At 30.6% G+C, this 18157-nt stretch overlaps 2 protein-coding genes across 3 annotated transcripts; both read left to right on the forward strand.

Annotated features, from left to right (window-relative positions):
* Positions 1–799: 799 nt before the first annotated feature.
* LOC136969279 (organic cation transporter protein-like) lies at positions 800–15263 on the forward strand. Its single transcript, XM_067263387.1, has 10 exons — positions 800–939; positions 3260–3626; positions 3690–3793; positions 8574–8728; positions 10643–10811; positions 10942–11089; positions 12143–12234; positions 13984–14198; positions 14273–14454; positions 14786–15263. The coding sequence occupies exons 2-10, from the start codon at positions 3267–3269 to the stop codon at positions 15035–15037; spliced, it is 1677 nt and encodes a 558-aa protein (XP_067119488.1). The 5' UTR covers positions 800–939; positions 3260–3266; the 3' UTR covers positions 15038–15263.
* Positions 15264–15985: 722 nt separating this feature from the next.
* Positions 15986–17474, forward strand: LOC136969284 (uncharacterized). 2 transcript variants are annotated; one of them, XM_067263398.1, is made up of 3 exons: positions 15986–16106; positions 16787–17196; positions 17295–17474. In XM_067263398.1, the coding sequence occupies exons 1-3, from the start codon at positions 16057–16059 to the stop codon at positions 17351–17353; spliced, it is 519 nt and encodes a 172-aa protein (XP_067119499.1). In that variant the 5' UTR covers positions 15986–16056; the 3' UTR covers positions 17354–17474. The 2 variants fall into 2 exon arrangements, with proteins under 2 accessions (XP_067119499.1, XP_067119498.1); XM_067263397.1 differs by having other exon boundaries at positions 16787–17474.
* Positions 17475–18157: the final 683 nt, after the last annotated feature.

Below are 18157 nucleotides of genomic sequence, written 5' to 3' on the forward strand. Positions count from 1 at the left end.
TTTAAATGATTCCATAGACTGTCAGGGTAAAATGCGTAACGTGCACGTAAAAAGGAAATCAGAATTATTACGGAAACAAAACTCAATCTTTTGTTTTTGTGTGCCAATACGCGACTTCGAAACACCTTCCAGAATTTTGTAATCGCATCGAAAGCACGCAAATGAATAAACTACATCCGACTTCCCCGTCAAAAAGAAAGTGTGGCATGGTCTCCAGATTCACTATATCGAGTGCAAATTAAAATGAGAATTCCCGACGTATTGATAAACGGTTATTTACATTCTTCTCTCTGTACTGTTGTATCTAAAAATGAGAAAACGAGAGACGAGTATAAAATTTCATTCCAAAATCTTTAACATTAAAATCTTTATATTCAACGTATATTTATTATTCTTAATACGAAAACAATTAAATAATAAAAGCTAACGTTGTAACTTCGCTTTCGATGTGTAAAAAATTAATTATTAATTAAATATTTTAATTTTAAAATTGAAATTAGTAAATTTAACTTATTTAAAAGTCATATTTTTAAAATGAATTACTTATAAATGTCAATTAATAGAAAATCGAGAAGCTATAATTATCGTTTATTGTCAGATGGCAATACAATACAAATCTATTTTAGTAAACGAATAGCAAATATAAATAGTTTAATTACAGTCAAATATAATGACAATATCAAATATAAATATTGTAATATTTTCTGATTAGATGAAGTATCAAAGCCGGAAACAATTGAACGTACGAAGAGAATTAGAGGATTAAAACCAAAAGGGGGAATTTATAGCGCTACTCTACTGCGTATACGTTACAAAAGAGTTCTCTTATAAAACAAAATTATAAATTTCTACCGTTTTAACCATTTGACGTTCTTTTAACTGATTAGTTCAGTCGCTAGATGTTAACGATCCGTTTGAGAAGTTCAAGAGTCAATCAAGGTCAGCTCAATTTTATTATCCAATCTCAATTTTTTTTATTGTTAATTTACATACAAAATAATAATCTATGAATATTAATAGTACCTAAATGTCAACTTAAAAGTATCTTTAATTCATAAATTTAATGATAATTACCGTATATAATCTACATTTAGTTTGATAACCATTGATTCTGGCATGCCATACAAAAACTCTGAACGTACCTTTGCGCCTATGAAAATCCTTTTATATAAATTGATTAGAAGCGAAACGAAGAAAGTGTGTTGATAATATATAAGAATATAATTCATATTTTATTTAAATTAGTGTAATAAATAGCCTTAGTCTAAGCCATAATACGAATGCCATTCTATTGAAAGGGATTTAAAAATATCAAGTTCACTTGAAGGTTCAAAGACAGACAAAAATAGAATTAGGACTTTTTCAGATAGATGGAGCTAATTCGTCGTTTTGACCTCACTAATTTCAGTTTAAATTTGAAGAAAATAAGCTTAAAAAAATTTTATATTTTAGAGCATTAAAATTATGCCGTGAAAATACTCTAAAATAAATATAAACTGCATCTTGGCGTGTAAAAACCTATTCTCATCAATTAAAATCTGAAGAAACGTCGTTAGCTTTTTGTCGATAATTCCTGAAAGTTTGCACGGAGATCTGTGTACCGAAGACATTGACGCAATTAAATTTTGGAGGTTAAAGGTCGAGAGGTGAGAAGATATCGTGTCCCTAGTGGGATCGGACTTAATGAAGATTTTACTCGTTATTAGAATTTACAATTTTTTTAAAATAAAACTCGTCCCTACCCTGGAAATTAAGTTATTCATTTAATCTCTATCTTGTATTAAAATTTTGTAACAGAAATTTTACACAAATTTAATAGTCACTACTTTAAATTATTAACAAAAATACAGTAATATGGAAGAAAATGCTCACTTTCCATTTATATTTAATGGAAGTGGCTAGTGAAAGAGATTGTTTTAAAAATAATATCAAAACAGTTTTTTAAATATTCAAATATAATAACAAATTTTATGCTAATAATTTATTTTAATAAAAGATTTTTATGAAATATTTGCTCTAAAGTAAAATAAGAAGTAAATAAATAAAGTTCGACCCTCCTCGAGATGTGACACATGACCCACATCTATCTCCTCAATTTAATAGCATCGATGCCTCTAATACACAAACCTCCCTACAAAACTTCAGAGATTTTCGTAAAGAAGAATAAGAGTTATTATGCTTGTCGTGCTTCCCACACAATACTCCAACAATCACACACACACACACACACACACACACACACACACACATATATATATATAGGAAAACACCCAAATTTCTTTGCATTTCTCGGCGTTTCAATGTGTCCTAAGTCCAAATATGTAAAAACGTTGGAGGGTCAGTTTTTGATTGATCGTCGATACTTTCCCACTATTATTATACTGTATATAACAGAGCCAAACTATTAGTGGAATTATGCTAGGTAGCAAAATTTAGGAATTGATTTTAATTTTAAGAAACCCAAAATCGATATTCTGACCAGAGACAGAACTAAAATGCCTAGAATTTTATAACAGACTGTTGTGGGCCTAAGACATTTGACCTTACATAGAAAAGAGTCTTATTTAAGACTGTTGTGGGCCTAAAACATTTGACCTTACATAGAAAAGAGTCTTATTTAAGACTGTTGTGGGCCTAAGACATTTGACCTTACATAGAAAAGAGTCTTATTTAAGACTGTTGTGGACCTAAGACATTTGACCTTACATAGAAAAGAGTCTTATTTAAGACCCTTATATCTATACTTATGCGTCAGAAAGTTGGATATTCAAGAGAAAGATGAAAGCACAATACAGTTAATAAATTAATAATAAGCAGTAAAACTATCAAGATTAGTAAGATATGATACGAAACACAGAAAGCGCAATTAGCAATAAAATTTTATTTAAAGTCATAAAACATGGTATAGCAAATAGGGCAATTTTTAATTTGTTTTACTTATTACGTCTATACAAAGTATACACGATAGCAAATTTAAATATTAAATTACAGCTTTCCGTTTGGAATGATCAAGATTATTTCTCGTTGAGTATCGGATTGAAATTAAAGACTATTCTTTTGTGGTAAAATAATTTATAGATTAAAACTGGTATGAAAATATGAATTAATTTTTAAAATTAATATTCTTTAAGAAAGAAAAAGAAAAAAAGAAAATGAGTTAATCTAAACAAGGAGATAAATCAACTATATTTATTCACTAGATGTTTACATAATATCAATTTATCGCTTAAATATAATAAATAAGATTTAATATTGATAGGGCAATTATGACAGAGATCGAAGACATCACCGACCTCATCGGAAAATTTGGAAAATGGCAGAAAATGTTATTCGCTTTTCTTTCGTACGTCACGGCGCTGTTGGCCTTCAACAATCTCAATTTGCCGTTTATTATACCGAAAATAGACCATTGGTGTGCCAGTCCATACGAATATGGTAATGTATCTACCGAAATGTGGAAGAATCAGTCGATACCATTCGAAATCGTAGAAGGAGAATTAATATTTAGAAAATGCGAAATGTATGAAAAACATTTGGGGGCAAATGCTACTTGGAACCAATCCATTATTCCCTGCTCGACTTGGGAGTTCGATCATTCGAAATATGGAGATACCATTACTGAAAAGGTATGTAAACGTTTTTACCGTAAACTTTTTATCAATTAATTGGTTTATTTTATTGGAAAATAGTGGAATTTAGTTTGTAATTATTCCTGGTTGGAATCGTTTGTCGGATCCGTTCATTTTTTCGGTTATTTGATAACTGCATTTGTCATTGGCCACATTTCAGACAGGTAAGTAATATTATCAAATTACTTCTATTGTAAATTATATTAATTAGAAAAGAAAATTATCAAGTAACTATAAGAAAATATTACAGTTATATTAAGAATGGATATATAATATCGAATCGATACGCTTGTAGTTCCTACACTATAAAAAGTCGATTTTGCTTATATTTTAATTGTTTCTTGACGTAGATACTTACGTAACCTGCAGTGTTAAAGACTAGTGTTCTGTATGAATAGTAGGGTTACAACATATCCGGCGTATTTAAACGGCCGTGCGCATATTGAGGCATATCAATTCGGCCTGGCGCAGAATTGAAACGAAGAGTTGCATTTTTGTAATTAAAACTTTTAAAATTAGTATTAGTACATATAAATTAGCTTTTGTTCCATCTAACCCGACCGCTGACACGTGTTTGAATGTGTATGGATGGGTGTATAAGAGTGAGAGCGAAAGAGTGTGTGATTAGAAGAAAACACAGGAGAATGCAATCGATACACTTATCGAGAGACGATCCTCGCACCTGCTGGGCATGAAAGAGGCCATCTTTACATCGATCGCTTTGTTCTTGTGTTTTGTTCGTTTTTCGAGCCTCTTAGACGCGCGCAATGCTGTTTTTTTTTTTTTTTTTTTTCATTTTGACTCCGCAGTATTTGGAAAACGAAGTGATGGACCCCATTTTTTATTACATTTTTGGATTCCTCGTCGCAATTAATGGAAAATGGTAATGTTTTATCAAAATCAATTGATCAAAGTTTGAAAACGAACTCAATTCTGTAATCCACATAGAAGAGGACTAACGTTCCGTCTCAGTAATTGTACAGACATTCTTTTTTTCTAATAGTTGTAATGACACAAATTAACTCTTATAAATAAATATTTTATTGGTTTCGTGAAATTTGTAGAAACTCGCGGATTTTCCCATACCAGGGATACGCAATTAGTTTGTTCACACTTATAAAAATTGCTTAAAATGGGCCTGTTACTTGGTTATACTACTGAAACTATATTTAAGCCAAATATAAATGGCATGGTTAAAAGTCCAGCACAATATCTCTAAACGGAATGTGTAAATGATCTAAATCTTGTATATTAATCTAATCTAAATATAAATGATTATTAATGATTAATACAGTTAATTTGTATATTAAAATTGACAATATTAATCTAATCTAAATGTAGAACTGATGAAAGAAAAAAATTATACATGAATAGATTCACGCCAAGTTTTCCTAATGTTACAGATACAAAGCAAAATTTCTAATTACGTAGTTTCATATTCTGTGTGAAAAGAACGTAAAAATTTATACAATGGCTTAGTTAATGATACATGTAATAACTTTCATGAAAAAAATTAACTCTACTTATCTCTGCGGGCAGAAAAAAATGCATCTATGACCTACGAGTAAAAGCCATATGTTATGCACATCTATTCTCTACTAAATACAATTTCATGCTTGGAAATACAATATATATGTCTTATATCTTAGGCGTAAACCAAGATCCATACGAGGTCCAGTTTTTTGATGCTAATATAATAATTACGGGCATATAAAGTTTTGTATACTTTTAGTAATTGACCCGTATATACTGTTGTTGTTTTCACAAGCTAATTAAAAATATCTGGCCATTGAAAGTTTGGCCAACACTTTCTTATCTTGTGAAAATGACCGATTTCATTCTCTGGATAGCAGCGGTCGGCTGAATCGCTTAGCTTTACTATCACTTATTACATCTTTGAATATTTTCAATCCTTCTTTGGATTAATTTTCTTAGGATTTGTAGACATTGCAATGAATAGGGGAAGAGAGGGCAGGATGGAAAGCTTAACTTTATGATGTAAAAAAACATAAAACAACATAATATAAAGCTTTTATTTTAATCAGTCTCGACAGAGATCTTAGATGGTTAAAAAATTGTGTAATTAAAAATAATTTATATTAAGTATAAAATCTGTTAGGAATCATGAAGTAAAAACGTCAAAAATTCCATCTTGCCCTTACCCTGAAGGCAAGATGGAATACATAGGATATCCCTACATTTTACAATTGACACATAAAAACATCCATCTTTTGTGTTTGTACATAGTTTATGTGCCCAACCACAACACACTGGACACTGTACCCAGTCCTCTGTGGGCGGTTCCACATATGGTTCTCCACATAATACACAAAATCTTCATCCATCGCCATCTGCATCGTTTCTTCAGTCCAAGAACCTCTATTGCTCTTTCTTATATATACTGTTCACCATCTAAAAACAATTACATCCTCAATTAGTTAGATTAATTGAATACAGAAATCAAAATAATTGCGCGAGGGCAACATGGAAACTAGTCCACCTTGCCCTTATATCCATTGCCAATAATAATATCAACGCTTTAAAAATCCTTCAATTTTTTCCTCTTTAAATATCAATTCATGCAATCTATTCCTAATAGGTACTTTGTATAAAAACAAAATAGTAATACTTATCTTATAGGTATAAAGAATAACACTGCAAAAGTCCAATAATTGCGTAATAATCTGCTGCGAAATAAGAAATACTTGCACACATCATATGGTGACACCAACCGGTCTGAGTCACCGTTCGTGAATACAAGATATCCGGGTGTCTCTGTGTGCATGGAGATTCGGATGCTTCATTGTTTTAGTAGTTCCCTTCTTGCCCTCCCTTCCCCTATATAGTCTTTATTGAAAGATTTGACAACTGTGGAAAAGTAAACAAAAACTGGTGGGCTGGGCTTTTTAAAATTCTAATTTGGTATGGTTTATCTCTATCAGCTTTCATGGAAGATGAACACATTGAGGAAAATGTCGCCTGAAGCCTTTATCAAAAACATGATTAATAACTCAGTTGTTTCTGACCTTCGAAGAAAACATCTTTCTACCAGACACGTAGAATATGATATTTTATTAAACTTCCATACAACGAACATTTATCCTCGACTATTTAAATTAAAACCCTTCTTGCTGAAATTAGACACAATAATAAATCGATCTACCACGAAGAACAGATAAAACTTGTGATCTGCGTTCAGAAACTATCTCCACCTCACATTCTTTGCACCTGCAACAAGATGAATAATCCTAGTTTACGTCTTGATACTTTGACAGATTTGTCTACAGAATATCAACTCTGCCGTTTTCTAAATGACATTTCTGAAACCGTGTTATAAGTTTTTCTTCGGAAATCTTCAAAATATAAACGAGCAATTATTTATTGTGACATTGTCACAATGCCGGGTTGCAATTTTTAATCATATTTTTAATTTACTTAATTTAAAATATATGCTCTCCACCTCAAATTAGTAGTGGCTTGCCCCTGTACATCATACTTTTCCTTTAACAATAGAGTCGTGCCGGTCATCTATTAACTGCTTTCAGGGGAAAATCTTGAATTGAAATGTGACTTTCAGTTTGCATCGGAAGTTTTTATATAGTAAATCGGGGCCATCTTTCCGTATGTTTTAAATATCTGGTTTCAGCTTTCATATATCTAACTCCGTTCTTGAGATTAAGGAAAGACAGGCAGACAATGGTGGGAATTTATAGCCCAATAATTCGTCTCACTAAATAACCTGTTCGCTAAATGCAAAATGCAACTTGTTTTGCCATTTCGGTAATTATAGCTACTTCGATCCTGTTCTGGTGTGTGATAATTTTGTTTTTATTGTTCAACTATTTTTATCTAATTGTTGTAATGCCTTCTTATTTCCTCTTGAAACAAGAGATTCATTTCTTTTTACAACAAAGTTTACAATTATTATATATAGTTGTATAAAATAACTTTGTATTTGTTAAAATAAAGTTGTTCTTCATCTATTTGAAGAGTAAATAGCTTGTCGACTTCTAAGTTATAAATGCGTTTCTTTCATAAAAGTAAATTGATACAATGGCAGTAATTCTTCAAGTTCTTTATTGCCGTACAAAGGTACAAGCCCGGTACCGCGTAAGCACAACCGGTAACAATGGCAGTAATTATTGAAAATACCGATGCGATTGAAATTACAAGAAGAAAAGCTTTCGGTGACTTTTAAATTTAAATAAAAGAAATTCTTTAGTATTGCTGATTTTGTACATTTTCAATATTTTATAAGTCGATAAATGATAGATTTTCCTATTGGGACTGTAAACGTATTGGTGAGAGGATTGGACTGGATCAATGACATAAGACAGTGCAACACATGCCAAGGATGGAATGCACCCACGAGGACTTCTATGATAAAGTGGTCCTTATTTAGGTGTTAGAGACGTGACGAAAACCCGGAAAATCTTCGCTGCCAGCCTTTAACACACCCGGGCGCTAACCCACGGTGTTTTTAGCGATGTTATTCATTCACTCGGACATTGGTCGGCCGTATTGGTAAAACGTTTTTCGAATATTCAGATACGTAGACGTTTCTTTCAAATGTAAAAGTAAACATTAAATCAATATTTTTATGTATGTTTGTAGTTTTAACTTAAGTAAATGTAGAGGAAGAAATTGAGAAATATTATATTTCAGATGTATTAAAATAGCTCAAGTACATTTTAATATAAACCAAAGATTAAAAACAAATTCAAATGATATATATCCATTTAATATACGTAATATATTAATTAATAGTTTAAAAAACTTACAAAAAATACTTCAATATTAAATACAATTTAATAGTTTCCTGTTAGAATTATTTTATTTCGAATATGTTTATATTATAACATAGGCTATAATACAAGGTATTGATTATATTAAACGAATACTTATTTCGATTTGAGAATAATTTGATGATATTCATTTCTGCAGATTTGGAAGACGACCGGCGATACTTTTATGTATTCTCATTCACTCAATATTTGGAATTGCTTCTATTATTTCTCCATATTATTGGGCATTTGCATTGTTTCGATTTCTTTTATCCATAGGGAGTTCGGGATGCTCTATTACCAGTTTCGTAATTGGTAAGGTTTTACTAAATATCTAGCTTTTAAATTAGGAAAAATTTTATAAAATTAAAAAAAATATATATATCTGTATTAAAATTAATACCAAGTAATATAATGAATGATGTTTTGAATAAAAAGATGTAAAATAATAGCGTGCTCTAAAATAAAATAAACTAGAAAATAAATAATTTTTAAATTATTTTAATTAATTTTAAAAAAAATAGTTAAATATTTTTTTCAAACTTTCAAATTTTATTTTAATTATTGTTTTTTAATTTTAACTTTTTTAGTTAATTTTTTATTTTATTTGGTTAGATTTACCTATGGTATACAAAATGGCGGCTCGTCTCTAATTCCAGCAAACAAGAAAGGAAACAGTGGGAACGCACGTTCTAACCTAACCTAACCTATTTTAATAATTTTGTTGGTAATAATTATGGTAATTTATTAGAATAGGTTAGGTTAGGTTAGAGCGTGCGTCCCCACTGTTTCCTTTCTTGTTTGCTGGAATTAGAGACGAGCCGCCATTTTGTATACCATAGGTAAATTTAACCTGTTATTTTACGCTTTGTTTTAGATAGACGTTGTCTTTTTTTTTTTTTTTTTTTTTTTTTTTTTTTTTTTTTTCGTACATAAAAGCATTTTAAATAAAAATCACGAAAGTTGAGCTAAAATTTCATATTTTTAATTATTTTCTTTTGCTTAATTGTTTCGTTTTAGTATTTATTGGTTTGTTTACTCTGCCACAGCACACTTTAAGCCGTACTAACAAGTCGTACTATTTGCCCGGTGAATGTTTTGAATCGTGTCTTCTTAGTGCTCAATTTTGTATAGTTGTGGTTTCTATGTGAAAGTGCAGAATATTCTTCCAGTAATAATGCAATCCTTCCAAAAATTTTGGAAATGTGTCTAATAATTTTGCAACTTATGTGTTATTTTTATAAATTGTTTTGAAAATTTTGAAAAGTGTGAACCATTTCTTGCAAAGTTTGCAATAATTTCTACAATCCTCCTCTTAAAGTGATAAGGATTATAATGTCTTAGTTGTCACTAGTTTAGTATTAATGAGTCTGCTGTTTTGGGCTGAAATTTGAAAAAATTTGTAGAAAAATTTCCACTGTCGTCTGTTTGTCTGTCCGTCTTTAATCTCGACAACGCTGTTAAATAGATTGAAAATTAAGACAAGACGCAGAAAGCTTAGGGTCAGGAGGCTCCGATCAACTATATAACAACTATTGGGCTAAACCAGGAGTCACTTACTTTAATTCAAAAACTTCTTCCAGAACGTAGTTACATAGATGACTGGCATGACTATTGTTATCAGGAAAAGTATGATGTACAGGGGCAAGCCACTTCTAATTTGAGGCGGAGAGCATATACTTTAAATTAAATAAATTAAAAATATGATTAAAAATAGCACCCTGGCATTGTGACTACGTCGCAATAAATAATTGCTCGTTGTTATTTTCCTTTTATCTAAGTTAGTCTGGATTAGCGCCTCAAGGGAACTTCGCAGGTTTTTCGGCAGCCACATTATAAAGTATGTTCTAATGGATTGTAGGTTTTAAACCATACATTATGATCGCCTGTACATTAGGTACTAAAATAAAAATATAAAATTACGTTGCCAAAGCCTTGGGGTCCGCGAGTTGCTCATGGCTGAACTAAACCTTTAGATCAGTCGAGGTATTGGGTCCTTTTTTTTCTTGTCGTTTAGGACAATAAATACGAGTAAATGATGTCGAAACGATATGTTTGTTGTTCATTTGCATTTGTCTACTCTATTTTTCCTGAGTCTCCTCACTGTTGTTCCTCAGTCTGTCTAGTCATCATTGATACGGTTACCAGTCGGATCTTACCGTAAAATACCGTACGTGTGACATTTTCACTTTAATATTAATGAATTGATCAAATTTCATTAAATCATAGCAACAGAAGCACTTGGACCGGAATATCGAGAACGTGCAGGGTTATTTCTTCAGTTAGGATGGAGTATCGGGCATGTCGTTATTCCTGGCATTGCATGGTTACTTAGAGATTGGCATTATCTACAACTTGCGTGTACACTTCCTTATTTACCACTGCTATTCTTTTGGAGGTAAATTTTAGATACTAAATAAAATTCTATCGAAATAATATTTAAATTCTAATATATCAAAATTGGCAAACTTTATTATTAAATAATGTATAAAGAATAATGTATAATGTATAATAAAATTATTTAACAGAATTTTTCCAGAATCTCCGAGATGGTTGTTGACCCGTGGAGAAATATCAGTTGTAGAAAGTTTAGTGAAAAAAATAACGGAGATTAATGGGATTAACATAGATTCTTTAGATGTTCATATTAATAGATTAGCCAATAAAAAACAGAAGGTAAGTCTATAATGTTTGATATATTAAATTGTAAATTATTTATGTTATTTTGCAAATCGATTATTAAATATTATAGAAATGTAATGAAAACAATAGCGAGCTATATTTAAGCTGTACATTGATATCCATTTCGAACTGTGCCCGAGTGGCTTTACGAGATGGCCAAGAAAACTAAAAATACACTTGGGTCTAACAATATGTAAAGGAATCTCTCCACTTACGCCAATTCACTTCAATGTGGTTGAAAATTGTTTACTTCCCTGCTGTTATAACTTATATAACAGAAAGTAGTGTAATCGGTCAAAAATGACCCCCGAATTTTTCCATTTTTGGACTCAGGGGACATTGAAATGTTGACAAATGCAAAAAAAATTCGGGGGTATTTTTTGTATGTATGGATGTGTGGGTGGGAGTGTGTGTAAGAGGGGCGCGATTTTGTTCACTCTCTTTGAAGCTTAATATCGCCTATGTTTTTGTTGAAAATTTCTGAAATTTCACCGGGAGGTTTGATTATTAAGGGAATTGATGCTGTTAAATTTTGGTGATTAACGGTTGAGGGGGAGGGGAGATAAAGGGGGTGGTGTGTAGCTCCAGTAGGGTGGGACTTACTGACGATTTTACTGGTTATTAGCATTTACAATTTTTTTATAAACCATCCTTATCTGAAAATTAAGCTTTTTGCCATTTTATAATAGTTAAAAACATATCATATTTTATTTTAAAAATTTTTTAACAGATAGCGCCACCAAAGTTGCCGGGAAAGTTAAGCAACTCGTCGCCGCATTTTATTAAATTTTAAATAATCAGTGTTTGTGTGTGTGTGTGTGTGTGTTTTCTTTTTGTTACTAGTAACCTCTTATGTAGACGTATATTTCATAAAAACACTTTAGTTGAAACTTTTCTGCTCCAATAAGAGTAAAATACTGTATGTGAGAATATGGAACAGATTCCTATTTTAAACAGCTTTTCATGGCTTCGTTTACTAAATTACATGATCTAAATGGAGGGATTACTGTACATTTTATTTTAATTAGGTTATATATTTATTTTTAGGAGGAAGAGAAAGTGATGAGAAATTATACATTTTTTGATCTCTTTCGAAAGACTGATTTAAGAAAATTAACTGTCATACAATATTTTATTTGGTAAGATATCTTAATTTTAAATTTATTAATTTTTATACGTTTCGTCTTATTTCCAATTTATGGATAAATAAGAACGTTTCAGTTTTACGAAATAATATCTAATCAATTTAAATAACATATATTATTAAGGAAACGACAATGGATTTAGAAATAATAGTTTAAAACTATTGTAAGGATAATGTATAAAAGTATTCAAAAATAATTTAATTAACAAAATGAAGTTTGTACAATACTGTAGTATTACCTTTTCGCCCTTTTATTGTCTCTAACATGCTCCTTTCTTCACCCACTCTTCTTAGGAATTCTGTTCCGCGCTTTTAGTCAGAAGATTTCATTCAAAAATAAGGGAAGTGGTAATCAAAACGATGAAAAATTTCAATTACTGCGAAGCATTCAAAACTTACCTATCAAAATCTCCCCGAATATCTCAGCGAAAGTGGCATGAAAGACAATAATTCGGAGTACAGATGTCGCTTGCCACTGCTAATTGTAATGTATTATGAGTCTATATTCACGTAATTTTAGTTGAATTTTTTATTATCCGAGTAAAAATTCCAACATATTAAAGGTAGAACTTTTTAATCCCAATTAGATTCCTAATTATAATACATAATTTCCCCTTGTTAGATGCAGGCTATAAGTAGATATCTGTGTATTTTGACAAGTCCTACGTGTATACAGTTCGCATGTATATCTTAAGTGTACATAATTTATCAATGAATAATATATAATAAAACAGAATACTGGATTCGTTTTAATAACAAAAATGTGTAGAAAATAAATATAACTTACATTAACAGTTAAATGTACTGTAAGTAACTGTCGTTAATGAATTTATTCACTGTATGTGCTGATAACAGCTTCCGGAATCGGCCGTCTCTTCTCTCTCATTGGGCTGCAATTTTAAAAAATTGTAGGCCTATAAATTCGTACTGGTGTCCGTTTGTCTGTCTTTCTTTAATCTCGAGAATAGAGTTAGATAGATGAAAGCCGAGACAATATATGAAAAGCTTAGGGGCAGGAGGCCCCGATTAACTATATAAAAACTTTCGGTCTAAACTAGTCATGTGATTTCAATTTAAAAATTTTTTCCAGTAAGGAGTTAGATAGCGGCATGAATCTGTTGCAGACAGGAAAAGTGTGATGTATACATAGGCTTGTTACCAATACATTATTTGTATCTCACATTGTATAAAATACTAGCTACGTGTGCCCGACGCACGCTTTTGAAGGGGTAGGAATTGGTGAGGCTGGGTTGGGAAGGGGTGGTAAAAACTAAGACTAACAACAACAAGGATTACATAGGGTGATTCACTGGTGACATTTAGTAGTTTTTTCCCTCGGAAACCGTTACAGATAGGAAGATGTGACTAATAACCAAGTTTGTAGAGCAGACGGGAACAATTTTGGTGACCTTGGACGACCTTGAAAGTCGGTGGTTTTTGAGATACGGAACAAAATAGGTTTCTTTTTTTTAATTGTAAGTGGCGCTTCCGTGCCATTATATGAATAGTAAGCGACAAAATAAACACCTTTTAAAATAGATCACATTTTCTTAAACTTAACGGTTTTCAAGATATCGGCCAGTTTCTTCTTGGTTATTAGTTTTATCTTCCTATCACTAATGGTTTCCGAGAAAAACACTATCGAACGTCACTAGTGAATCACCCCGTATATACCCTAGGCCTATATTTTTAAATATTGCGATATTAATTATTTTTTTTGCATATTTAATATTTTTCTTTTTAGGATTGTCTCACTATTTACATTTTATGGATTTATATTGAATACTGGCAATTTGGGAACAAATGTCTATCTGTTACAATTCCTGTTCGGATTAATGGAGTTTATCGCATTATTTTTACTACAAATTTTTTCGACTCGTGCCGGAAGAAAGACATTTTTGATAGTTATTTTCTCTCTTACTGGAGTTCTATCGCTGCTAACCACGGCCGTTCCAAATGGTAAATACATACATTCTTTGAATTAAATAGATAAAAAAACAATTGTTTGAATTATGTTTGAATTATTTATACAGATTTGAGTTGGCTAAAAGCAGCTTTGATAGTTACAGCTAAATTATTTAACACGACAATTATCGTGGTAATGTATATATTTACTTCTGAGTTATATCCGACTGTCGTTCGAAACGTTGGAATTGGTTCTTGCAGTATGGTAGGTGGAATCGGAGCCGTTTTAGCACCTTTCTTGAACCAGGCTGTAAGTGACATTTCGTTTATTCTTTGAATATTGCACAGAAGTACAGAAAAATAAATCTGTAATAAATACATGCAAATATGTATTTATTACAGATTTATTTTTCGTTTAACAGAGGAAAATTTAAATGTTTATATATTACACGGGTCCACATATATTTTGAATGAATGAATACTGAAACTTAAGTATATCTGACACTAGAATATCCTTGATCATTGGAGCATTGAAGAAACATAAAGAGATGACTATATATATATATATATATTTTTTATATACATTGGATATAATTATATTATATGCTTAATGTTCTAATTATTGATTATAATTTTATTAGAATTCAAAAGGCCAATGGGTAATACCTTTTGTGATATTGGGTATACTGAACATTGTTTGTGTTCCAATAATTTTATGCTTACCCGAAACAAAAAATAAAGTTTTGAAAGATTTTCCAACGAGTTATAAAGCCAAGAAAAGTATTGAAATGAAGAATGAAGCCTTGAATGTTATTTTGTCTAAAAACGATGTCCTGAAAGCAATTTCATCGAATGATGAACGTCCAGAAGAGGTTTTAACGAAAGTGGAATGAAGAGAATTATTTTAGGAAATGTTCTTTAATAAGTTTAGTATATAAAAATGGAAATTAGAATTTCATAAAATATTTTATTATTTGTATATAATTAACTATAAAATATTTTATTTTTAATATAAAAATTATTATATAGTTAATATACATATACTGTATATATATGCCCGTGTGTTATGTGTATACGTGTATAAGTACTATTTATCTTTCTGTTAACAAATATCTATAAGATAGGATTTTTCTAATGAGAAAGTTATATTTTACTATAACTTATTTTTTAAAATAAACATTTGTTTTAGAAGTTTAAAATTCGATTACTGTCCCTAGCCTGTAAAGTATTCTGTTAATTATGACCTGTAAAATTAGCGGAACTTACAATGTATGCTATTGATGAAAAAATATATGATTTACAGGGTATCTTCTTTTATAGAACACGCGTTGATGATTGTTTTCTTTTATATGACAATAATAAAATATCTATACAAAATTTTGTGAGTTATGTAAATCATATCGACGAACAATTAAAATTTGATGTAGAGAAGGAGAAAGTCTAAAGAGAAATTAATTATTGGCTTTACATTGTGAATAAACTTCACCGGCGAGACACGTAGTGTTTCAGATTTAATTTTGGAATGAAATTATATTTAAATATTAGAGGTATAGTACAATTCTAACTTGGAAATTATGATACATTAAATTGCCTTTAAATCATAAGCTTTCATTTATTTATAACACAGTATTATGCTTGAGGAACGTTAAAGAAAATAACTCATGAAATAAACCCAAGAAATTGTTATTTTTAGATAATATCCGAATTTCTAATCATTATAAAAACAATTTTATTTTTAGTTATTACCATAAAATAAATGTAAAAGTTTTGTTGAGAGTTACGATTGACAAAACATTTAAAATTCACATTGACGGCGCAATAATGCTCTAAAAACGAAAAATAAAATGTATTATTAAAACATTTCTAGTCAATTATTACAGAAGCTAAATTTGTTCACTAAGATTAATCTAATATGGGATTTAAATCGTGGTGGAATAGATTTAGCTCTAGATTTCATAAAAGGTTAGTACATTTATTATTTAGTTTTACTTCTTCGGTTGTTATATATAATGTAACAGTATAATATAAAAATTGACCCCTCCCCGAGATTTTTACATCTTTGCCCTCACGTGTCAGGGAACCTCGAAACGTCGAACAATGCAAAAAATTTAAGGGTTTTTTTTCCCAGCATGTATGGATGTTAGTGCGTGGGGACACGATTTTGCTCACCCAATTTAAAGATTAATAACTCCTGTGCTATTTGCCGAAAATTTATGAAATTTTGCAGGGAGGCTTGTGTATTATGGGAATTAGATTTTGGTGGATAAAGGGGATAAGGAAATAGAGGGGGGTCACGTCCATTTAGCACATATTTGGCATCCAGCGCCATCCAATCAAATAATTAAAATATTTCTAAATCAATACAATGATTCTGAATTATTTAAAACGTCAGCATTTCTGATTTTAAATCTAGTAAAGTATAAATCCAAAACCATAACTACCTTTATTACACGAATACTTCCCCGTTCAACATCATTACTGCGGACGAGGACCGCTTGTAATAGGCATAATTATGGCTTCTCTATAATGGTGTCTCGTGTCAATTAATGAATCAATTATTCATATAATTAACCATAATGTATAATTTTCATCAGCCATAAAATTCGAATATTTCTAAATATATGTTAATTTAATTATTACAGTTTAAAGTATGAAAGTTACAATACAAACAATGCGGATTCACAGTGTGAAAGTTATAATAGAAACAATGAGAATTCACAGTGTGAAAGCTACAACAGAAACAATGCGGATAGTTCACCTTCAATAGATGGATTGAATTTCAGCAGTCTTTTAGAATACATCAATGCAATATTTAGTTCAAGTTGTCTGTATGAAGAACTTGAAAGCCATCTGCAACAAGGATTACGTACTGAAGAAAACTGTGCCAATAATCATGGAGAATCAAGCGATGAACTCGCGACTCCTACAAGAGAGTTGGAAAATATAGATAAGGAATCAAATGAAACTTATCCTATATTAAATAAAAACAAAATACGAATAGAAGTGATGAATATATGCGGGGAGGGAACAAAAACTCAAGAGCCTGCAGTAGGTAAAAGAATTGCAAGTGGAGATTTACATTTAGATGTTTCAAAATATGCAATGAAAAACGTATTTGATAAATAGTATTATCCTCTCAACAAACAAAAGGAAACGCATTAATCCCGGATAAAGAATTTGAATTGAAACGAAAGGGGAAAAATAATTAATTTAACATATTTTAGTTATTTATAAATGCAGCAGGGTCTTATTTTACGCGAGGTTGATATACGCAAATTCTTGTTTTCGTGGATAACGAATGTTTAGAATAACATTTTGATGCACGAGAGTAATTCTATTAATGCACAGGCTGACTATTTTTATTGTGAAATTCGCTGTATAGAAAAATTAATAGTATAAAAGTCTTGTGTTTGTAAAAAAACTGAAACTGTCGACATTACCTAAGAATGGCTGCTGATGGTCCCTCGCGTAAAACAGGATATAACTTTCTTCATTACTTTCACGAAATTTTATCTAGAAATTAAACAAATATAAACGATTTCGATCTGATATTTTAATGTCTAATATTTAATTACACCATTTATTGATATTGAATACTGTCGTATAAAATAACATTTGAATTTATTTTTAAGGTAACATTATCTGTGTTACGTTAATTATAGAAACGAAATAATGAAAATATAAATAATTTTTTTTTTTAAATTAAAGTCTAAATTGTAACTGTGTAATTGGAATTATGCCTTCGTTATTTTAATCATTATATGTTTTCTTATTGGGCTGCAATTTGAAAGAACTCGTAGTTCTATAAAATTTTAAGATATTTTTTTTTTTTTTTGTATTTTAAACTGGTGGGCCCCTCTTGGGCCAGTCTGGATTGGCCGTGGGGCCCATCCAGACCGGCCCAAGAGGGATGTAAGCTGAACAACTGATTTTTAAAATTTTTTTGTAAATAATAAGGCATTTACGCGTTATAGAATGAACGTCAAAATTCTATAATGATAAATGTTTAAATT

Source organism: Centruroides vittatus, unplaced genomic scaffold (assembly GCF_030686945.1).
Source record: "Centruroides vittatus isolate TY-2023 unplaced genomic scaffold, ASM3068694v2 contig_1776, whole genome shotgun sequence".
Taxonomy (NCBI): Eukaryota; Metazoa; Arthropoda; class Arachnida; order Scorpiones; family Buthidae; genus Centruroides; species Centruroides vittatus.

What these genes read in the sequence shown, in the direction of transcription:
- LOC136969284 (XM_067263397.1), top strand. Translation starts at nt 16,057, where the DNA reads ATGGGATTTAAATCGTGGTGGAATAGATTTAGCTCTAGATTTCATAAA. An exon ending in AGCTCTAGATTTCATAAAAG is followed by an intron (nt 16,107 to 16,786) that starts GTTAGTACATTT and finishes TAATTATTACAG; the next exon opens with TTTAAAGTATGAAAGTTACA.
- LOC136969279 (XM_067263387.1), top strand. Translation starts at nt 3,267, where the DNA reads ATGACAGAGATCGAAGACATCACCGACCTCATCGGAAAATTTGGAAAA. An exon ending in AACCACGGCCGTTCCAAATG is followed by an intron (nt 14,199 to 14,272) that starts GTAAATACATAC and finishes TTATTTATACAG; the next exon opens with ATTTGAGTTGGCTAAAAGCA. An exon ending in CACCTTTCTTGAACCAGGCT is followed by an intron (nt 14,455 to 14,785) that starts GTAAGTGACATT and finishes TAATTTTATTAG; the next exon opens with AATTCAAAAGGCCAATGGGT.